This window comes from Danio rerio, chromosome 3 (assembly GCF_052040795.2).
Source record: "Danio rerio strain M-AB ecotype USA chromosome 3, GRCz13ab, whole genome shotgun sequence".
NCBI lineage: Eukaryota > Metazoa > Chordata > Actinopteri > Cypriniformes > Danionidae > Danio > Danio rerio.
Genome location: NC_141023.1, coordinates 20,727,994 through 20,746,158, shown reverse-complemented (window position 1 = coordinate 20,746,158; position 18,165 = coordinate 20,727,994). Strand labels below are relative to the sequence as shown.

Below are 18,165 nucleotides of genomic sequence, written 5' to 3'. Positions count from 1 at the left end.
GAATTTATTTTTTAGGGATTTATCACAGAGTAAGGTATTTATATAATCCACCCATACACTGAACGTTTAGGACATAGCTCTCAAACTCCTGGAGGGCCACAGCTCTGCATAGTTTAGTTCCAACCTTGCTTTACCACACTTACCTCTAGGTTTTCAACAAACCTGAAGGACTCAATTAGTTTGATCAGGTGTGTTTAATTAGTGTTAAAGCTAAACTGTGCAGAGCTGCGGCCCTCCAGGATCTGGATTTGACACCTGTGGTTTAGGGCATAGGTCTCAAACTCGATTGCTGGAGGGCCACAGCTCTGCATAGTTTAGTTCCAACCCTGCTTCAACACACCTACCTGTAAGTTTCGAACAACACTCCTTCATTCATTCATTCATTCATTTTCGGCCTAGTCCCGTTATTAATATGGGGTCACCACAGTGGAATAAACCACCAACTTATCCAGTATATTTTTTACACAGCAGATGCCCTTCCAGCTGCAACCCATCACTGGGAAATATCCATACACACTCATTCAAAAACATACACTTCAGTCAATTTAGCTTACCCAGTTCACTTGTGGGGGAAACCAAAGCACCCGGAAGAAACCCACATGAACACGGGGAGAACATGCAAACTTCACACAGAAACGCCAACTGGCCCAGCCGGGGCTCGAACCAGCGACCTTCTTGCTTTGAGGCGATTGTGCTACCCACTGCGCCACCGTGAAGCCCCACGGCAATTAAAATCTTTTACAGTATGAGAAATGTATATTTAGAAATCTTTAAAAAATATGTAAAATATTATTAAATTAGTTTTTTTATCTTGGATAACATTTTGCTATTAGTGATAGTGTCGTTTAGTATTTTAAACACTTTACAGTACCAGGCCTTCTCTAGTAACACAGTGTAAATCCAGTAGTGTACTATGCGTTTTACAGTGTTTTTATCAAATGTTTAATGTGTCAATGCAAAGGCCAATAATAGGCATCTAATTTAGTTAGGAGAATCCTTTCAGTATTTCTTTTCTGTGTGTAACCTATCCATAAATTGAACAAAAGGGTTTATTTTTGTGCAACCAAGGACATATTACTACATTTCAGAAGTGATTGATGTGTTAAAGATCTGTTTGCGATGTGATTATTATCATAGTATGAAGATAATGTGCTGATATGATGACATGCCATTATAGTGTAAGTGTATATTTTTTCCAATATCGTGCATCCTTACTCTACAGTTTTAAATTGAGTAGTTGTTTTGTTTTTAGATGGAAATAATTTAATCTTCCTATTACACTCATTCAGATAGACACAAATTTGCTATTGAAAATGCCAACAAATACAACTTAAAATGTTTATTTAAAAACCTATATTGGTTATATCTATTGGTTAAATCTATATTGGATTTAAAGGAAATAAAATATTTTTAAATTCTTATTTAGGTATGAATTTAAGTATGTACAGAATGAGAAATGTACATTTTTAAATCTGAAAATTACGTGTTGCAATATATATGTATATACATTTCTATATTTCTCTGTAGTATCGCAGTGTAAATCCAGTTAAATACTATGTGTTTTGTATTGTTTTTAGCAAATGTGTAATGCAACAATGCAGTGGTCAATCATAGGTAGGCCCACATGGAATCTGTGCGCGCAGAATTCCGCAGATTTCCCACAGAATTCTGCAGATTCTTAGCCTATCATTAATTCTGTTTATTTACTTCAGTAAATGTGTGTAAATCGATATTTATTCAGTTTTTTAATTAATTACAGTAATATTATTGACTAATATGAAAATTTTCATCTGATTTATGTACAATACCTTTTGTACAGTAATATTTTCTGTCTTTTAGTAAATATATGAGAGACTTGCTTTGTTTACCAAATAAAGTGAATCTAATTGGATTTTCATTTTAAACATTAAATAAAAGTTAAAAAGATATTACTTTTTCTTTCACATATTAAGGTTTTAGTTATGATACTTCCAAAATATAACTAAAATTCTCAGCAGAAATGCACTTCTTTTTAACTGACTGCTGTGTGAAATATCTGTTTGCGATGGGATTATAACCATATACACAGCAAAATCCACTGAGTAAAATTTACAGAGTGTAAAGTTTTTTCAGAGAGTATTTGGTCCCTCTTTAAATAAGGGCGAACAGGTTGGTGATTAGTAAAGCTGCTGCTTGTGGAGTTGCTTAATGATCCTCTGCTGAGATTTTTAAAAGATTCATTTTATTATATTTCAGCTGATTTCATCTGAGGCTTTGACTTACGTCAGTCGTATAGTTTTGTGTTTCTCTTCTGTGTTTATGTTAATTAACAGCAGGTGTTCATCATCAGTGCTCAATCATCACCTAATTAATCCTTTCATTGTCTCATTAACTTGAGTAACTCAATTTAGAGAGTGATCAAATACTATCTTAGTACATTTTACAATTTTTTTTTTTTTTAAGATTCATTTTTTGGCCTTTTTGCCTTTATTAGATAGGACAGCTATGAGACAGGAAGCGAAGTTGGAGAGAGAGACTGGGTAGGGTTGGGAAATGTCCTTAAGCCAGGATTCGAACTCGGGACACCTGACGTGCCTAGGCATGGGCTGGTATATTCTGACAGTATGATAACCTTGGATAAAAATATCATGATATTACGGTATTGTGATCACTGCTCTTAAATATAATCTTTTTAAATGTCTGGGTAAAAAACAAAAACCTTTTTCTCCTTTGAAAACAATATATTTAATTTTTTTAAAGATTTATAATATTTTGGAGCAGTAAACATGTCTGGCTAAATAATTCAAATGAATCACTGACTTCTGCTGTCTTCATTTGTTTTAAAAACACAGATTTCAGTACAATGTAAACTGGCAACTATGGATATTTTTTCTGCTGGAGATACTGTTGTCCTAATAAACAAAAAAAATGAAATAAAATTTTGTACACATACTTTAGGAATGGTATTACAGAAAACCGGTTATATACCTTGAAAACGGTTATTGTCCCATGACTAACTACTGCACCTTATGTGGCCGCGCTAACTACTAGGCTATTGGGCCGACTTACTCAGAGGATTTTGCTGTGTAATATGACGATATGATGACATGCCATTTTGTATAGGTACAGTATATTGGCCTTTTACCTGTAATGTTGATGAATCTGGTTTTATCAAAGCAGTGGCCTTATATTGTGTATTGTGTTGCCACAATACTTCATAAGGTAACTAGGGTGACAAATGATGTCAAATGAAACCACACAATGCCAACGCACTACCCTCCCTCTCTTCATACACTTTTTCTTTTAGCTTCTACCTACAGTAAAGCAGCGGCGTGGGCAGAATTGTTGTCTCTGCTTCAGTTTTTTTTGCACACACCTACCAAGTAGAATATTAAAGAGAGCAGAGCCCCTTCTGTTCAGGGCATCTGTGCTGTGTGTGCGTGCTTATATGCATAACGGCATGGGCGTAAATGTGCATGCATCGCCTGTGTCACGTTTCACAGGCTGTTCTTACAAGTGACAAGCTTTCTTGATGTCAGAGCAGGGGAAATCTAAATGTGCTTTACTGTGCGTTTGTTTGGCTCCTGATGCTTCTGTTTAAAGGCCTGTTCTCACAGAGTGTTTATGATTACATTTAACCATTTAGAAGACACTTTTATCCCATTTAGAAGACACTCTTATTTAAAGCAACATAAAAATGAGGACCAAAGAAGCAATCAAACCTACAAAAGATGAACATGTGTATAGAATAGAATAGAATAGAATAGAATAGAATAGAATAGAATAGAATAGAATGTGTGTAATGTAATGTAACTAGAAAAGTAAAGTTCATAAACAAACTTTATGGTGGCTTGAGAAAGCGTAGCCCGAAAGTTTGAAGTAGTTTAAACACTTAAGGAATTGAAGTAGTTTTGAAGAAGATTAAAACGGTTGGCATAGATAGATAGATAGATAGATGGATGGATGGATGGATGGATGGATGGATGGATGGATGGATGGATGGATGGATGGATGGATGGATGGATGGATGGATGGATAGATAGATAGATAGATAGATAGATAGATAGATAGATAGATAGATAGATAGATAGATAGATAGATAGATAGATAGATAGATAGATAGATAGATAGATAGATAGATAGATAAGTAGATTGCTAAGGTATTGCTTGGCAGTTGCTTTGGTGTTCTGATTGGTTGCTAGGTGGTTGCCAAGGTGTTTCTAGGCGGTTGCTATGGTGTTCTAGGTGGTTACTAAGGTGATGCCAGGCAGCTGCTAGGGTGTTGAGTTGTTGCTAAGATGTTTAGGTGGTTGCTTAGGTGTTGCTTGGCGGTTGCTAGGGTGTTTGGAATGGTTGATGGACGGTAGCTAGGATGTTCTGTTGTGTTGCTAGACTGTTGCTATGGTATTCCAGGTGGTTGCCAAGGTGTTGCTAGGGTTTCCTGAGTGGTCGCTAAGGTGTTGCTAGGCAGTTGCTAGGGTGTTTTGAGTGGTTGCTAAGTTGTTGCAAGGTGGTTGCTATGGTCTTCTGAGTGGTTGCTAAGTGGTTGCTGAAGTGTTGCTAGGTGGTTTCTATGATGTTCTAGGTGGTTGCTAAGATGTTGCTATGATTTTCTTTGTGCTTGCAAAGTTGTTGCTAGGCAGTTTTTTGGTGGTTGCTAGGGTGTTGCTAAAGTGTTGCTAGGTGGTTTCTATGGTGTTTTTAGTGTTTTCTAGGCGGTTGCTAGAGCGTTCTGACTGATTACTAGGTGGTTGCGAGGCGGTTGCTAGGGTGTTGTGAGGGGTTGCTAAAGTGTTGCTATGTTTTTTTGAGTGGTTGCTAGGTGGTTGCTAAGATGTTGCTAGACGGTTGCTATGTTGTTCTGACTGATTTCTAGGTAGTTGCTAGGGTGTTGTGAGGGGTTGTTAAGTGGTTGCTAAGGTTATGCTAGGTGGTTGCTAGTGTGGTCTAGGTGGTTGCTAATGTTGCTTGGGTTTTCTGAGTAGTTGCTAAGGTGTTGCTAAGCGGTTGATTGGGTATTCTAAGTGGTTGCTAAGATGTTTCTAGGCGGTTGCTAGGGTGTTCTGAGTGATTGCTAGGTGTTTGCTATGGTGTTGATAGACGGTTGCTAGGGTTTTTAAGTGGTTGCTAAGGTATTGCTAGGGGGTTGCTATGGTGTTCTATGTGCTTGCTAAGGTGTTGCTAGGTGGTTGCTATAGTGTTCTAGGTGGTTTCTAAGGTGTTGCTAGGCGATTGTTATGGTGTTCTAGGTGGTTGCAAAGGTGTTGCTAGGTGGTTGCTATAGTGTTCTAGGCTGTTGCTAAGGTGTTGCTAGGCGATTGCTATTGTGTTCTAGGTGGTTGCAAAGGTGTTGCTAGGTGGTTTTTAAGGTGTTACTAGGCTGTTGCTAGGGTGTTTTGAGTGGTTGCTAGGTGGTTGCTAGGGTGCTCTGAGTGAATTAGCATGTTGCTAGTATGTTTCTAGTATAAATTAGCGTGTTGCTACCATGTTTCTAGTATGATTAGTATTTTAGTATGTTTCTATTATGGATTCGTATAATGTTAGTACAAACTGGTATGTTGTTAGTATGTCCAATGTAAAGTCAATGGCAGTTTTTTACAATGAAAGTTTATGGGACAGTTGGTAGGGTGCCGTAAGTGGTTGCTAGGGTGTGGCTAGTAAATTGAAAGTTCATTAGTGATTGGCAGATTGGTAGTCTGAGTTAAATGAGCCCAACTTTAAGTCTGTATGACAACCTGGCGCAAAGTTATGAGATCACAAAGTTTGGTCCAATGTTAAGTCAATGCGTATAGAAGTTAGTCTCAGACGAAGAAGAAGAATAGGTTTATGTAGTATAACAGTATGTTGGCTTTCTTAAGCCACCATAATTATTTAGCGCATTTATTGAGTATGACTATTGGCTGTAGTCATAAACCCAAAGCCCTTTTGAGGGCTGGCAGAAAAAGACGCGTCCTCAGCCAATTTGTTGCACATTAACTGCCCAGTCTCATTGGAAATACCTACCTCACCTTAAATGTTTGTGAATCGTACAATACGTTGCTTCGGGTATGTTTTGTTGCATATTTCAGATGACAAATTTACTGGAGGGAACTGCCTGTTTTTGTGTCTCTGAAATATGTTACTTCTTTAAAATCAACATGAAGCGAAAATGATCCTTGTTTCCTATGTTGTGACGTACATCCAATTTAAACAGTCCTGAAATGAAAAAAGGGCATTATAGTGTGCCATAGCAGATGGGAAATGGACACGGAGGATTTCTGCTCCCAGCATGCAGCAGTCTTCTGGAGTACTGCCAGTGTATGTCCTCTTTCCTGAGTGTAGAAGAGCACTCAAGGGTGAGGTACAATTCAGATTAGGTGACAAAGATAGATGATGCTGGCACAGTAGATTTAATGCAAGAATACATTTATTATACAACTAAAATGTCTTTTATGTCATTTCGGCCTGGCGCTTGAGTAACATTCGATTCAGGCTTCTAATAGTTAATATATAATGTGTTGAATGCTTTGATTTTTGCAACAAAATAAAATCTATTAAATAAATGTCTGCAGAGCTGATGGGCTGGTAGTGCTCCAGATTTTGTGAGGTTTTATGTGGTGTTATCAAAGGATGTTTAAAGAGAGATTGTGGTTTGTGCTGTGTTGCGAACTTGAGGATGTGACTGTGCTGAGTCATGTCTCACACCTGCGAGTTAGCAGCTACCTCTGGTGAAATACTGCACTGTTTCTTTCTACAGGAAATACTGAAGTCTTGTGCTCTCCAGGGTAGACAATCCCTTACAATAAGAAAGAATGGACGGTTTGGGGGTTTAGATGAACAATTGGAACAACAAAAATGTTTAGGTTTTAAGCTAAGCTAATGTATAGGAAGAGAGGCAGAACATGCTGGATTTTTTGTTTATGATTATTTCATATGAATAGAGCTCAGTTTTTCTTTATGTGGTGTGTTTTAACTTCTAGATCTGTTAGTTATTGATTTACATGTAACAATTTATTTACTGATATGTTAAATAAAACATGAACATTTGAGTATGTATGGAACAGAGTGGAAAGTATGTTATTTTTTCAATGTAATGCTACTGTTTTTATACTGTACGTTGGTCTTTGTATTTGCTGACTAATGTCAGACGGTAAAGAAATCATTATTAGTGATGAAAAGAGTTGCAGCTGTGTAATATTTTAAAACTGTACTTATTTTTCTTGAAACAATGATTTCAATTGAAAGCACTGCAGTTGTTGTAATTGAAATACATTCCTAATAATTAATTGCATAATAAATGTCTTTACTGTTACCTTTAGTCAATTTAATGCATCCTTACTGAATAAAAATATATATATATTATTAAACATTAAACATTTCTTTAAAAATATTTCTGTAAACATTTTTGTAAATATTCCTCTGTTTTCTTTCTCTCTCTCACTTGTGTTTCAGTGTACGCCTCCGTAAGTCTCTACCTACTTCCTCAGAGACCAGCAACTCTCCTGCTGTATGATGATGTGGTGCAGTTACTGTTGGGTTCACCAGGTGAGTTTTTTTTTTTTACATACATACACATATAAAATAAAATATATGTAAATATATGCTAATACTTTTATGACATAAAATTTCGTATTTGGCTATATATGTCATTTATATATATATATATATATATATATATATATATATATATATATATATATATATATATATATATATATATATATATATATATATATATATATATATGTATATATATATATATATATATATATATATATATATATATGTATAGTGCATCTGGAAAGTATTCATAGCGCTTCACTTTTTTCCACATTTTTTATGTTACAGCCTTATTCCAAAATGGATTGAATTAATTTATTTCCTCAAAAGTCTGCACACAATACCACTTAATGACAATGTGAAAAAAGATTTTTTTTAATTGTTGCAAATGTATTAAAAATAAAAAACCTGAGAAATCACATGTACAAAGATAATTGAGCTGAGGTACATTTTGTTTCCACTGATCATTTTTGAGATGTTTCAGCAGCTTAATTGGAGTTCATCTGTGGCAAATTCAGTTGGTTGGACATGATTTGAAAAGGCATACACCTGTCTATATAAGGTCCCAGGGTTGATAGTGCATGTCAAAGCACAAACCAAGCATGAAGACAAAGGAATTGTCTGTAGCCCTCTGAGACAGGATTGTCTCGAGGCACAAGGCTGGGGAAGGTTACAGAAAATTTTCTGCTGTTCTGAAAGTTCCAATGAGCACAGTGGCCTCCATCATCCGTAAGTGCAAGATGTTTGGAACCACAAGGACTCTTCCTAGAGCTGGCCAGCTATCAGATCTGAGTGATCGGGGGAGATATGCCTTAGTCAGGGAGGTGATCAATAACCCAAAGGTCACTCTGTCTGAGCTCGAGCAGTCTTCAGGAAAGAGAGGAGAACCTTACAGAAGGACAACTGTCTGTGCAGCAATTTACCAATCAGGCATGTATGGTAGAGTGATCAGATGGAAGCCACTCCCCGCCTGGAATTTGCCAAAAGGCATCAGAAAAACATCCTGAATGAAAACCTGCTTCAGAGTGCTCTTGACCTCAGACTGGGGAGATGGTTAATCTTGCAGCAGGACAATGAACCAAAGCACACCGCCAAAATATCAATGGAGTGGCTTCACAACAACTCTGTAAATGTCCTTGAGTGGCCCAGCCAGAGCCCAGACCTAACCCCTAGTGAACATCTGTGGAGAGATTTGAAAATAGCTGTACAAAGTCAGCCGTTCCCATCCAACCTGATAGAGCTTGAGAGGTACTGCAGAGAGGAATGGGCAAAAATTCCCAAAGACAGTTGGCCAAGCTAGTGGCATCATATTTAAAAATACTTGAGGGTGTAATTGCTGCCAAAGGTGCATTAACAAAGGATTGAGCAAAGTCTGTGAATACTGATGTGCATGTGATTTCTCAGGTTTTTCATTTTTAATAAATTTGCAACAATTTCAAAATCTTTTTTCACATTGTCATTATGGGGTATTGTGTGTAGGAGTTTGAGGAAATAAATGAATTTATCCCATTTTGGAATAAGACTAAAAAAAAATGTGGAAAAAGTGAAGCGCTATCGATATTTTCCAGATGCACTATATAATATAACATATATAATAAAATTTTCCCAATATATGAAGTTGTATGTCAGATATGTAATTTGCATATATTGCCATAGATCAAATTTCTTATGGGATACATGTTTGGAATGACAGGGCGATTAAATAAAAAATTTTGGGTGACTCTCTTTATTCATTTTTAAAACATCTCTACTCTGTTTTAATCATTTTAAAAGAATATACTGAAAAGGGGAATTAGAATTCATAGCAAGAAAATTAAATTAGTACATCACAGTTTGTGCTCGAATTTGGATTGGCCATAATTCTTTATTTATTAATATTTAGTATTTATGATGGCGATGCTCCATCTCCATCTTTAATATTAATAATACTCTGTGGTGGCTCAGCCAGGCTGTGTTCCACATGGTTAACTTGCAATTCAAAAGCAGCTCCATTGATTGGCACACACCCTGTGGCGTTTACATGTGCAGATGTGTGGAACTGCTGAGTTGGTGGTTTCATAATCAGGCCAACACTATGGTCCCGTTTCTAAGGAGCTGCCAATAAGCAAACGCAATTTAACAGAGACTGAACAGGGTGTCTGTGAGCTATTTCACCATGTTCCATGCTCAATAAATGTCGACTAAGATTTACAAACATGATCAGATGACACGTTTGCTTTGGCAGGTGGTTGTTTCCTCTGGCAGCGTGAGGAAGATTTACAGAAACTGCAGCCTGTGTTGCTTGGGTGGCTCGTGTGCTTTGCAGTGCCAGTGAGGTGTTTAATAGGGAGTATTATGGTTCAGATTATAGTTGTAAGATGGTGATTGTGAAGGTCAGTGTTATAGCTGGGCAATACAGCAAAAATTAAGTCACAATTTTTACCCATGCAAATTTCAATAATTCTTTTTGGTTTACCCAGTCGACTTGATAACATTTCTTCATAAGCAACATTTACTTAACTATTTACTAAATATTACAGAGTACCAAACATAAAGTGGTTAGAAGTGTAAAACTGCAGTCGAGTTGTATAGTGCTATAACACACCTGGAAATTGAAAACTATAATTCCTCTCCAAAATTGCACAATGGATGAATTGGATGAAACGTTGCATGGTCTGATGAGTCTCGATTTATGTTATGCCTTTCTGGCTGGGTCAGAATAAGGCATTAGGACCCAATCCCAATTCTATTCTTTTAACTCCACCTTTTCCCCTTGACCCTTGAAACATAGTGTGAAGGGGAAAGACTTCAAATTTACCCCTAAGAAATGGATCACAACTACAACATCAGCACGTCATCATATCTTGTTGTGAGCTCTTATGTCAAATGAGATCGACAATGGCGACTGCTGTAGCTATTCGGTTTGTGTAGCTTACAGTTTTTTTTTTTATTTATCTTCAGGAAATTGCTGAAGGCTTGTTATCATAATGATATAATTTTGCAATAAACATGCAACTTTATTTATGTGTTTTTAGCATTATGGAGTGACAGATTGTAAAATATGTTGTGGGACTACTATAAAATAGTAATTATTGTGGATTATAGATAGCAAAATTTAAACAAAATTTAAACTCCACACAGAAACGTTGGCTGGCTTGGTAAGGACTTAAACCACTGACGTTCTTGCTGTGAGGCAACAGTGCTATCCACTGTGCCACCGTGCCACCCATCTAGGAAAGGAGGAGTAGTGGTGGAACGCTTATTTTAATACTATAAGAGTCAGTTATCATTTTTACTTCCATTCATTTTCGTTTCGGCTTAGTCTTTTAATTAATTAGAGGTTGCCACAGCAGAATGAACCACCAACAGCATATGTTTTACGCAGTGGATGCCCTTCTAGCTTCAACCCGTCACTAGGAAACATCCATACACTCTCTTTCACACACATACACAATGGACAATTTAGCTTTCCCAATTCACCCGTGATGCATTTCTTTGGACTGTGGGGGAAACCGGAGCACCCAGAGGAAACCCACGCGAACACAAGGAGAACTCCACGCAGAAATGCCAACTGACCCAGCTAGGGCTTGAACCAGCAACCTCCTTGCTGTGAGGCGATGGTGCTACCCACTGCGCCATAGTGACACACTATTTTTACTTTGTACATATTTATTTTTCATATCTTCATTAATTGCTGTGATGTTGAGAATTTTTTTGGTTGTAACCTGTGGTTACCGTTCTGTTATTTTGTTTTGTTAAAATAAAGGCAAAAAAGAAATAAATACAATTACAATTCCCTTTTTATCATAATTATTTCAGAGCAAAATGAATAAAAGCTTAGTTTACAATAAAACGATGTTTCAACCAATGCACGCATGTGGTGCTGTGGTTAATCTTGAATTGCGACACCAATGAAGGACAAAACAACTCACGTTTCTATTGTAACCTTGCACACGTAAATTCAAACAACATTCATGTGTGGTAATGGCGAGATGCCCAGAGGCTCTTAAAAAAATGCATTTGCCAAAAAAACAGAAATAGCTCTTTGCTGAACAAAGGTTCCCGACTCCTGGGCTAACAGGTAGAATTGGGATTAGACCTAAAGGCACAGTATGTAATTTTGCCTCTAGATTGCATGTATTCACAACAAATGTTATCTAGCAACTTGTTTTGGGTTAAAGAATTAAGGCATTTATAAAGGCAAAACAGGTTCCAACCAAAAACTAGCAAAAACTAATAAGTATGATGTAATGTGCTTCATGCAAACTTGAACATCAAGGGCCTCGCTCTTTTTTTCTGTGTGTTGTGTAAGCATCCTGACACAGCTCTTTCTGCCTGATCCTTATCAACTTAATGAGCTCGATCTTTCTGTGCATGCAGGGGCTATGACACTGTGTGTGTGGGTCCCTGATGTGCTCAAGTGATTCTAGTTGCATGCACTCGAATGGTGCGTTGTCCTCCCATCCCCACTACTGCTGAGAAGCCAACAGCTTTCTCTCATTCCCTCTTTACATTCAGTAAGCTCTCGCTCTAGAATACCTTCGGTGTCCTCAAGCTGTTCCAGAGATAAATGGGCAACTTGTTGTGCTCAGCATGGAAGAAGACATTACCGTCTACTTTAGACATTTTAATTAGTGTGTAAAGAGTAATACTGAAACTGAATACATTTCCAGTGAATATCCACAGGCATCTTTAATACCACAGATACTTTATTTCCTCTGTCAGACATTTCTGTTTAATTAAAGAAGTCTTAATGTACATTTTTAACCAACTAGTATTTTGTGTTTAATTAGTAATATGAAACATCATCTAATTTCTTAACGTTTAGAATTAGCTTTGATATTGTTTAGCCATGGTTTTGTCTATTTATATTTTATTTTACCTTTATTTCAGTTATCAAATTACTGTTGCAGGATAATGGGTTTAATTTTAACTGATATTGCACAATATTTGAAAAATCTGACAAATAGTGCAATATACACTACCTGACAAAACTCATTTCGTTGATCCCAGTTGTAAGAGTCACAAATAATGACCTGACTTCTAGTTGATCATGAAAAAGTGTCAGAAGGTAGATTTTTTTTTTTTTTTTTTAGATGAATCATTGGTTGAACTACATCCCAATTATTACAAATACTGCAGAATGTGCCGAATTGGAACCCACATGGACCCAAGTATCTTACAGAAATCAGTCAAATTTGGTGAAGGAAAAATCATGGTTTGGGGTTACATTCAGTATGGGGCGTACAAAAGATCTGCAGAGTGGATAGCAAAATCAACAGCCTGAAGTATCAAGACATTTGTGCTGCCCATTACATTACAAACCACAGGTAAGGGCAAATTCTTCAGCAGGAAGCGCTCCTTCTCATACTTCATCCTCCACATCAAAGTTCCTGAAAGCAAAGAAGGTTAAGGTGGTCCAGGATTGGCCAGCCCAGTCCCCAGATATGAACAGTATTGAGCATGTCTGGGGTAAGATGAAGAAGGAGGCACTGAAGATGAATCCAAAGAATCTTGATGGATTCTGGGACATTTCTTTGCCATTACAGATGACTTTATTAATGAGTTATTTGAGTCATTGCAGAGATGTATGGATGCAGTCGTTTAAAATAAATGTAATCTAGAGGCCTTTGCCTTTCATATGAGCCACTTCTGATACAAGATGATCACCTAGAAGTCAAGTTATCATTTGCTGTTCCTAAAACTTGGGTAGGCAACAAGACTTTTGTGAGGTAGTGTAAATTGCAATATGAATATAATTTCACCAGATGATTTGAATAGCTTTATTTGGATAGGTTTCATTTATTTAGATTGATGATCAAGTTTTTTTCTATGCAGTGCATCTTAATAAATTACAAGCAAAAATAAAATAAATAAACAGTGCTTTATGGTTTTCTGGGGAGTCCAACAGTATTCGAGTACAAAAAATGTACCAATCAAATGTAAAATAACATGGTAATCATTGTATAAATAATAAAAATATATATATTAAATAATATGATTTGCTTATAACCTTTAATAAATATACTAATCCTGCTATGTGACTACTTCAGACACTCACATTTTGATATTGATGCTCAAACAATGTATAGTTCAGCCCTAGTAGTTAATGATTACAAATTCAGGTACTTACAGTAGAAACTTTAAATTAAACATGATACTACAAATTTGTGCCTAAAAGATTCTGTAATGATATTAATACCAATAAATTCATCAACCTATTTCAAAACTAGGAATGATACTTAGTATTCACTTGTTGGATAAATGTTGGATAATGATTTATTTTGATGAAGGAAATTACAGGTAAAAATGTATTATTGCACCCATTTAACTCATTTGTATTACACCATACACTCCCAGAGAAAACAGTGCTTGCTGAGGAAAGTAGAGATCTGAACTCTCACTGGCTTGTTTTTTTCATGCCTCAAAATGCATCGCCATGGCAACCTTGGCAGAGGCGGTAGAATGTGCTTTTTGAAAGAGGAGGGGTTATTATTAAAGAGTTGCATATCGGTCTCTGTTGCGTGGGAGGAGTGTGTCATGTAAAACCCGATCTGCTAGATCGGCTAGACTATCAATGAGGTTATTCTGCTGACCAGTACGTTTTTGTCGTAAACAACATTTCAATGCACCTGTATTGAGAGATATGAGTCAGTGCAGTATTTGCCCTTATTGTTTTGCTCAGACATGCATCATCAGAATATCTGTATGAGTTTTTGGGAGGATTTCTTCAAGCAAAAGTACACGCAGAAATAGTCGGAGCTGTGAACCATAGTGTGGGTGGATTATTGTGCTAACAGCATGCCAGCCTGAAAAGAAGTCACTGAATAGATTTTGGGCTTGAGGGTTTATTTGGAAACATGCAAATATAAATGTGTGAAAGTAAATGTAGGAAAAGTCACAGTTATAAAAGGTTGTGTTTGTATAGGCTTCTTTATAAGGATAGTGACTCCAAAATATACATTTACACACTATTCACTCACCCTAAAGTGGTTCCAAACCATTATACATTACTTTATTCTGTTGAACACAAAAGAACATATTTTGACAAAAGCTGAAAACCTGTAATTGGCTTCCATACTAGGAAAAAAAATATACCATGGAAGTCAATTTTTACAATTTTTACTTTCTTCAAAATATCTTATTTTGTGTTCACCAGAAAAAAAGTCAAACAGGTTTGGAACAAATAAAGGGTGAGTAAATAATAACACAAGAACTAGCTTTAAGTGCATTTCAATGAGTTAGTGTAGTTTAGAATACAGAATCATTTTAATGCTGAAGATGCAGCCATAACTGATCACTGTTGCGGCAGCTAGCTCTATGCAACTCTAACATGATTGCCCACTGAAGCTAAGCAGGGCTGCACCCGGTCAGTATCTGAATGGGAGACTACATGGGAAAGCTAGGTTGCTGCCAGATGTGGTGTTAGTGAGGCCAGCAGGGGGCGCTCAACCTGCAGTTTGTGTGGGTCCTAATGCCCAGTATAGTGAAGGGGACTCTATACTGCTCAGTGAGTGCTGCCTTTCGGATGAAATGTTAAACCAAGGTCTTGACTCTCTGTGGTTGTTAAATATTCCTGGATGTCCATCAAAAAAGAGCAGGGTTTAAACCCCGGCATCCAGGCCAAATTTGCCCACTGACCTCCAAACCATCCCCATATCATAATTGGCTTCCTCACTCTGTTTCCTCTCTACCAATCAGCTGGTGTGTGGTGTGCTGTCTGGCACAATAGACTGATTTCACGCAGCTGCCATTTTAAACAGCGAAATCGAGGCTGCGGTGGAAAGAAACCCGGACGTATCGCCTGAGTCACACAGGAACGTTGTGTACCTGGCTGTATATCTTATCAGCGAAGAGAAATTGTCACGAATTTATTCTTTTACCGCCTTCCGAGTGACCCAAAGGTCCGTTCTGAATGTTTAGTGAAAATAAAAAGGGATATCAGACCTCATTTTCAGCTAAGTTAAGGGAAATGGCACTAGTTAGCTAACGTTATCTTTCCCAAACACACGTTTTAGATGCCATTTATTAAACTCTAGTCAATGAACTATCACTGTATTAGACTTGTCACGATACAAATATTCAGTACTGAAATAAAAAAAAAAAAAATGTCCATTTCCTGTTAACATTTAAGGCACTGTTGATGGCGTTCTTAAACACTGCTGATTTGCTATTGTGTTCACGTGCTCAACAGAAATGACTGTGATTGGCCGTGAAGGTCATCAGTTCACCGCACTTTACCGATGTTTACCGAGTGCAAACACAGACGTGTGATCCACTGATGACTCAACTGATCTTCACGGCTTTAAAATGCTTCTGTCTCTGTGTATCTGTGTTTGCAATCTGTGAAGAGCGGTGAACTGATGACCTTCACGGCCAATCATAGTCATTTCTGTTGAGCACTGGTAAACACAAATATGTAAACATAAATGTTAGCGGGACATGGACGCTTTTAAAACTTTAGTATAGTGACAACACAATTTCAGACAACACGAGGGTGTGCTACAGAGGACTGTATTGTTTTATCGCTCACCGGGTTACATAGGCTGAAGCAGATAAGCGTCCTCACGGTCTTTACCTGGTGCCATGAACTAAAGCCTAGGAGGACACTTAAGTTTGATGCCTAATATGCTTTTAATTATTTGTTATTTTAAAGGGATGTTTACCCCATATCTGCATTTTCAAGTTGCAGCAACAGCTGAAGGGTTGTAGTACACAGCATGCTGTTGCAATGTTAACAGTGCTGATCTTATACTTCCTGGTTTCTTCCAACCGCAGCCTCGCTCTCATTCTTTAAAATGGCGGCCGCATGAAATAAGCGTATATGGCTACCGCAGTGTCATCCAGGTGGATGCTGCACACTGGTGGTGAATGAGGAGATTCTTCCCAAAAATGTGTAAAATGCTTTGAGTGTCAAGAAAAGTGCTATATAAATGTTAGGAATTATTATTATTATTATTATTATTACAGTTACATTAATTATATATACCACCATACCATATATTTTTTTTCTAGGTAAGTCAAACCAATTATTTCAAAATCACATATTTATTATGAATGTTTTTTAATCTTGATTAGCAGTAAGCACAATCTTGAAAACTAATCACATATTCATAATAATAAAACCCTATCATATGTCTCTATCTTTAGTTAAATCTACCATAAAACTATGCATAAATCAATCATCAGGCATCCATTTTTTCACCCCTTCATTTTTCCAATCTCTGGCCAAGAGGGGCATTACGTCTTCCTCTCCCGATGGAGCTCAAGCACATCTGTAACCAAGAACATGTGCAATGGAGAGAGAGATGAGAAATGACTCCCCTGACCGAAGAAGGAGGCAGGGTGAAAGAGGAGAGAAAGTGTTTTTCTGAGAATAAACTGGCGAGAATCATGCGGGAGTGTGAGTTGAATGTAAATCTCCCGAGACCTGCTTGCATGAACAGCTTCCAGGCACAGGCCCTATTGAGATACAGGTAGCTATTGAGTCATTCCTACTGCTGTAAATCAAACCATTGACAAAACGGCAGTCTGCAGGTGATCTCCAGAACTGATCTGGACATCATTCATCATTTGGATGCTTTCTGTGGTTTTTCTAGTGCGGCTTACATGCTTTCAAAGGCCACAAAAAAATTGGGAGATAGCTAATCTTTAATGATCACTTAAAATGTTCTTTGGGTGAACTTTACAGCCTGATTGGCTATCATATATAGTTAAAATTCCTACAATGAAAAAAAGATTTATTGGATTTACTACATTTTTTAAGGTAAGTCATTGCAAACTATTTATTCGGGCTGAATTTAAACAAACACATTAAGTTGGAACATTACTAAATTTAATTTGTTTAAATTTAGCCCATATAAATTGTTTTCAACAGTTTTCAGTGGTGTATGAACCATTTAAACTTCTAATAGACATGTTGATTGATATAGCTAACAATTTTAACCAAATTAAGAGCAATTTATCCATTTGTATCTATTTATACAGACAGTTTAGTAAGCAGATGGGTCGCAATCACTGTCCTCTGACCCCAATCTTGCCACTCTCACAAATGAACGCATCTATATCAGGGTGGATAACAGGCATTCAGCATTAACTCTCATTGTTTTCTTCAGACAGCTTGACCCCAAGGTCGGCAATACTAATCTATGGCGTTCAAACAGCCCTCTGTACAAAATGCCTAATGACGCATCTAAAACCATGGCTTTGTTGTGGAAATGGTGATATATTGGCTGTTAAGAGAAGTGCACTATAGTGATTTAGCATGAGCCTTGTTTGTGAGCTCGAACACTGGGAAGCACCCATACACTCTTGCATTCACACACTATACTACGGTCAATTCAGCTTGTTCAATTGACCTATACTGCATGTCTTTAGACTGTGGGGCACCCTGAGGAAACCCAAGCGAACACAATGAGAACTTGCAAACTTCACACAGAAATGCCAACTGACCCAGGCGGTGCTCGAACCAGTGACCTTCTTGCTGTGAGGCGGTTGTGGTACCCATTGTGATGCCCCCAATTGTCCAACTTAAAGATAGTATAAATAGACACATTGGTCAGTGTTTGTTTAGGGGGGTTATTATTATTATTGAGCATCTAAAAGTGAGAACCCATCAGGGGAGGCTAACATGATTCTGCATGTGAAGAGGATTCTCTGCGCAATTCA

At 37.3% G+C, this 18,165-nt stretch overlaps 1 protein-coding gene across 1 annotated transcript in view; it reads left to right on the top strand.

Annotated features, from left to right (window-relative positions):
- Positions 1–18,165, top strand: part of fam171a2a (family with sequence similarity 171 member A2a) — a 67,143-nt gene that overhangs the window by 38,976 nt on the left and 10,002 nt on the right. The window contains exon 3 of the mRNA XM_087244220.1: positions 7,411–7,503. Coding sequence (XP_087100346.1) covers positions 7,411–7,503 — 93 coding nt within the window. The remainder of the gene's footprint in view (positions 1–7,410; positions 7,504–18,165) is intronic.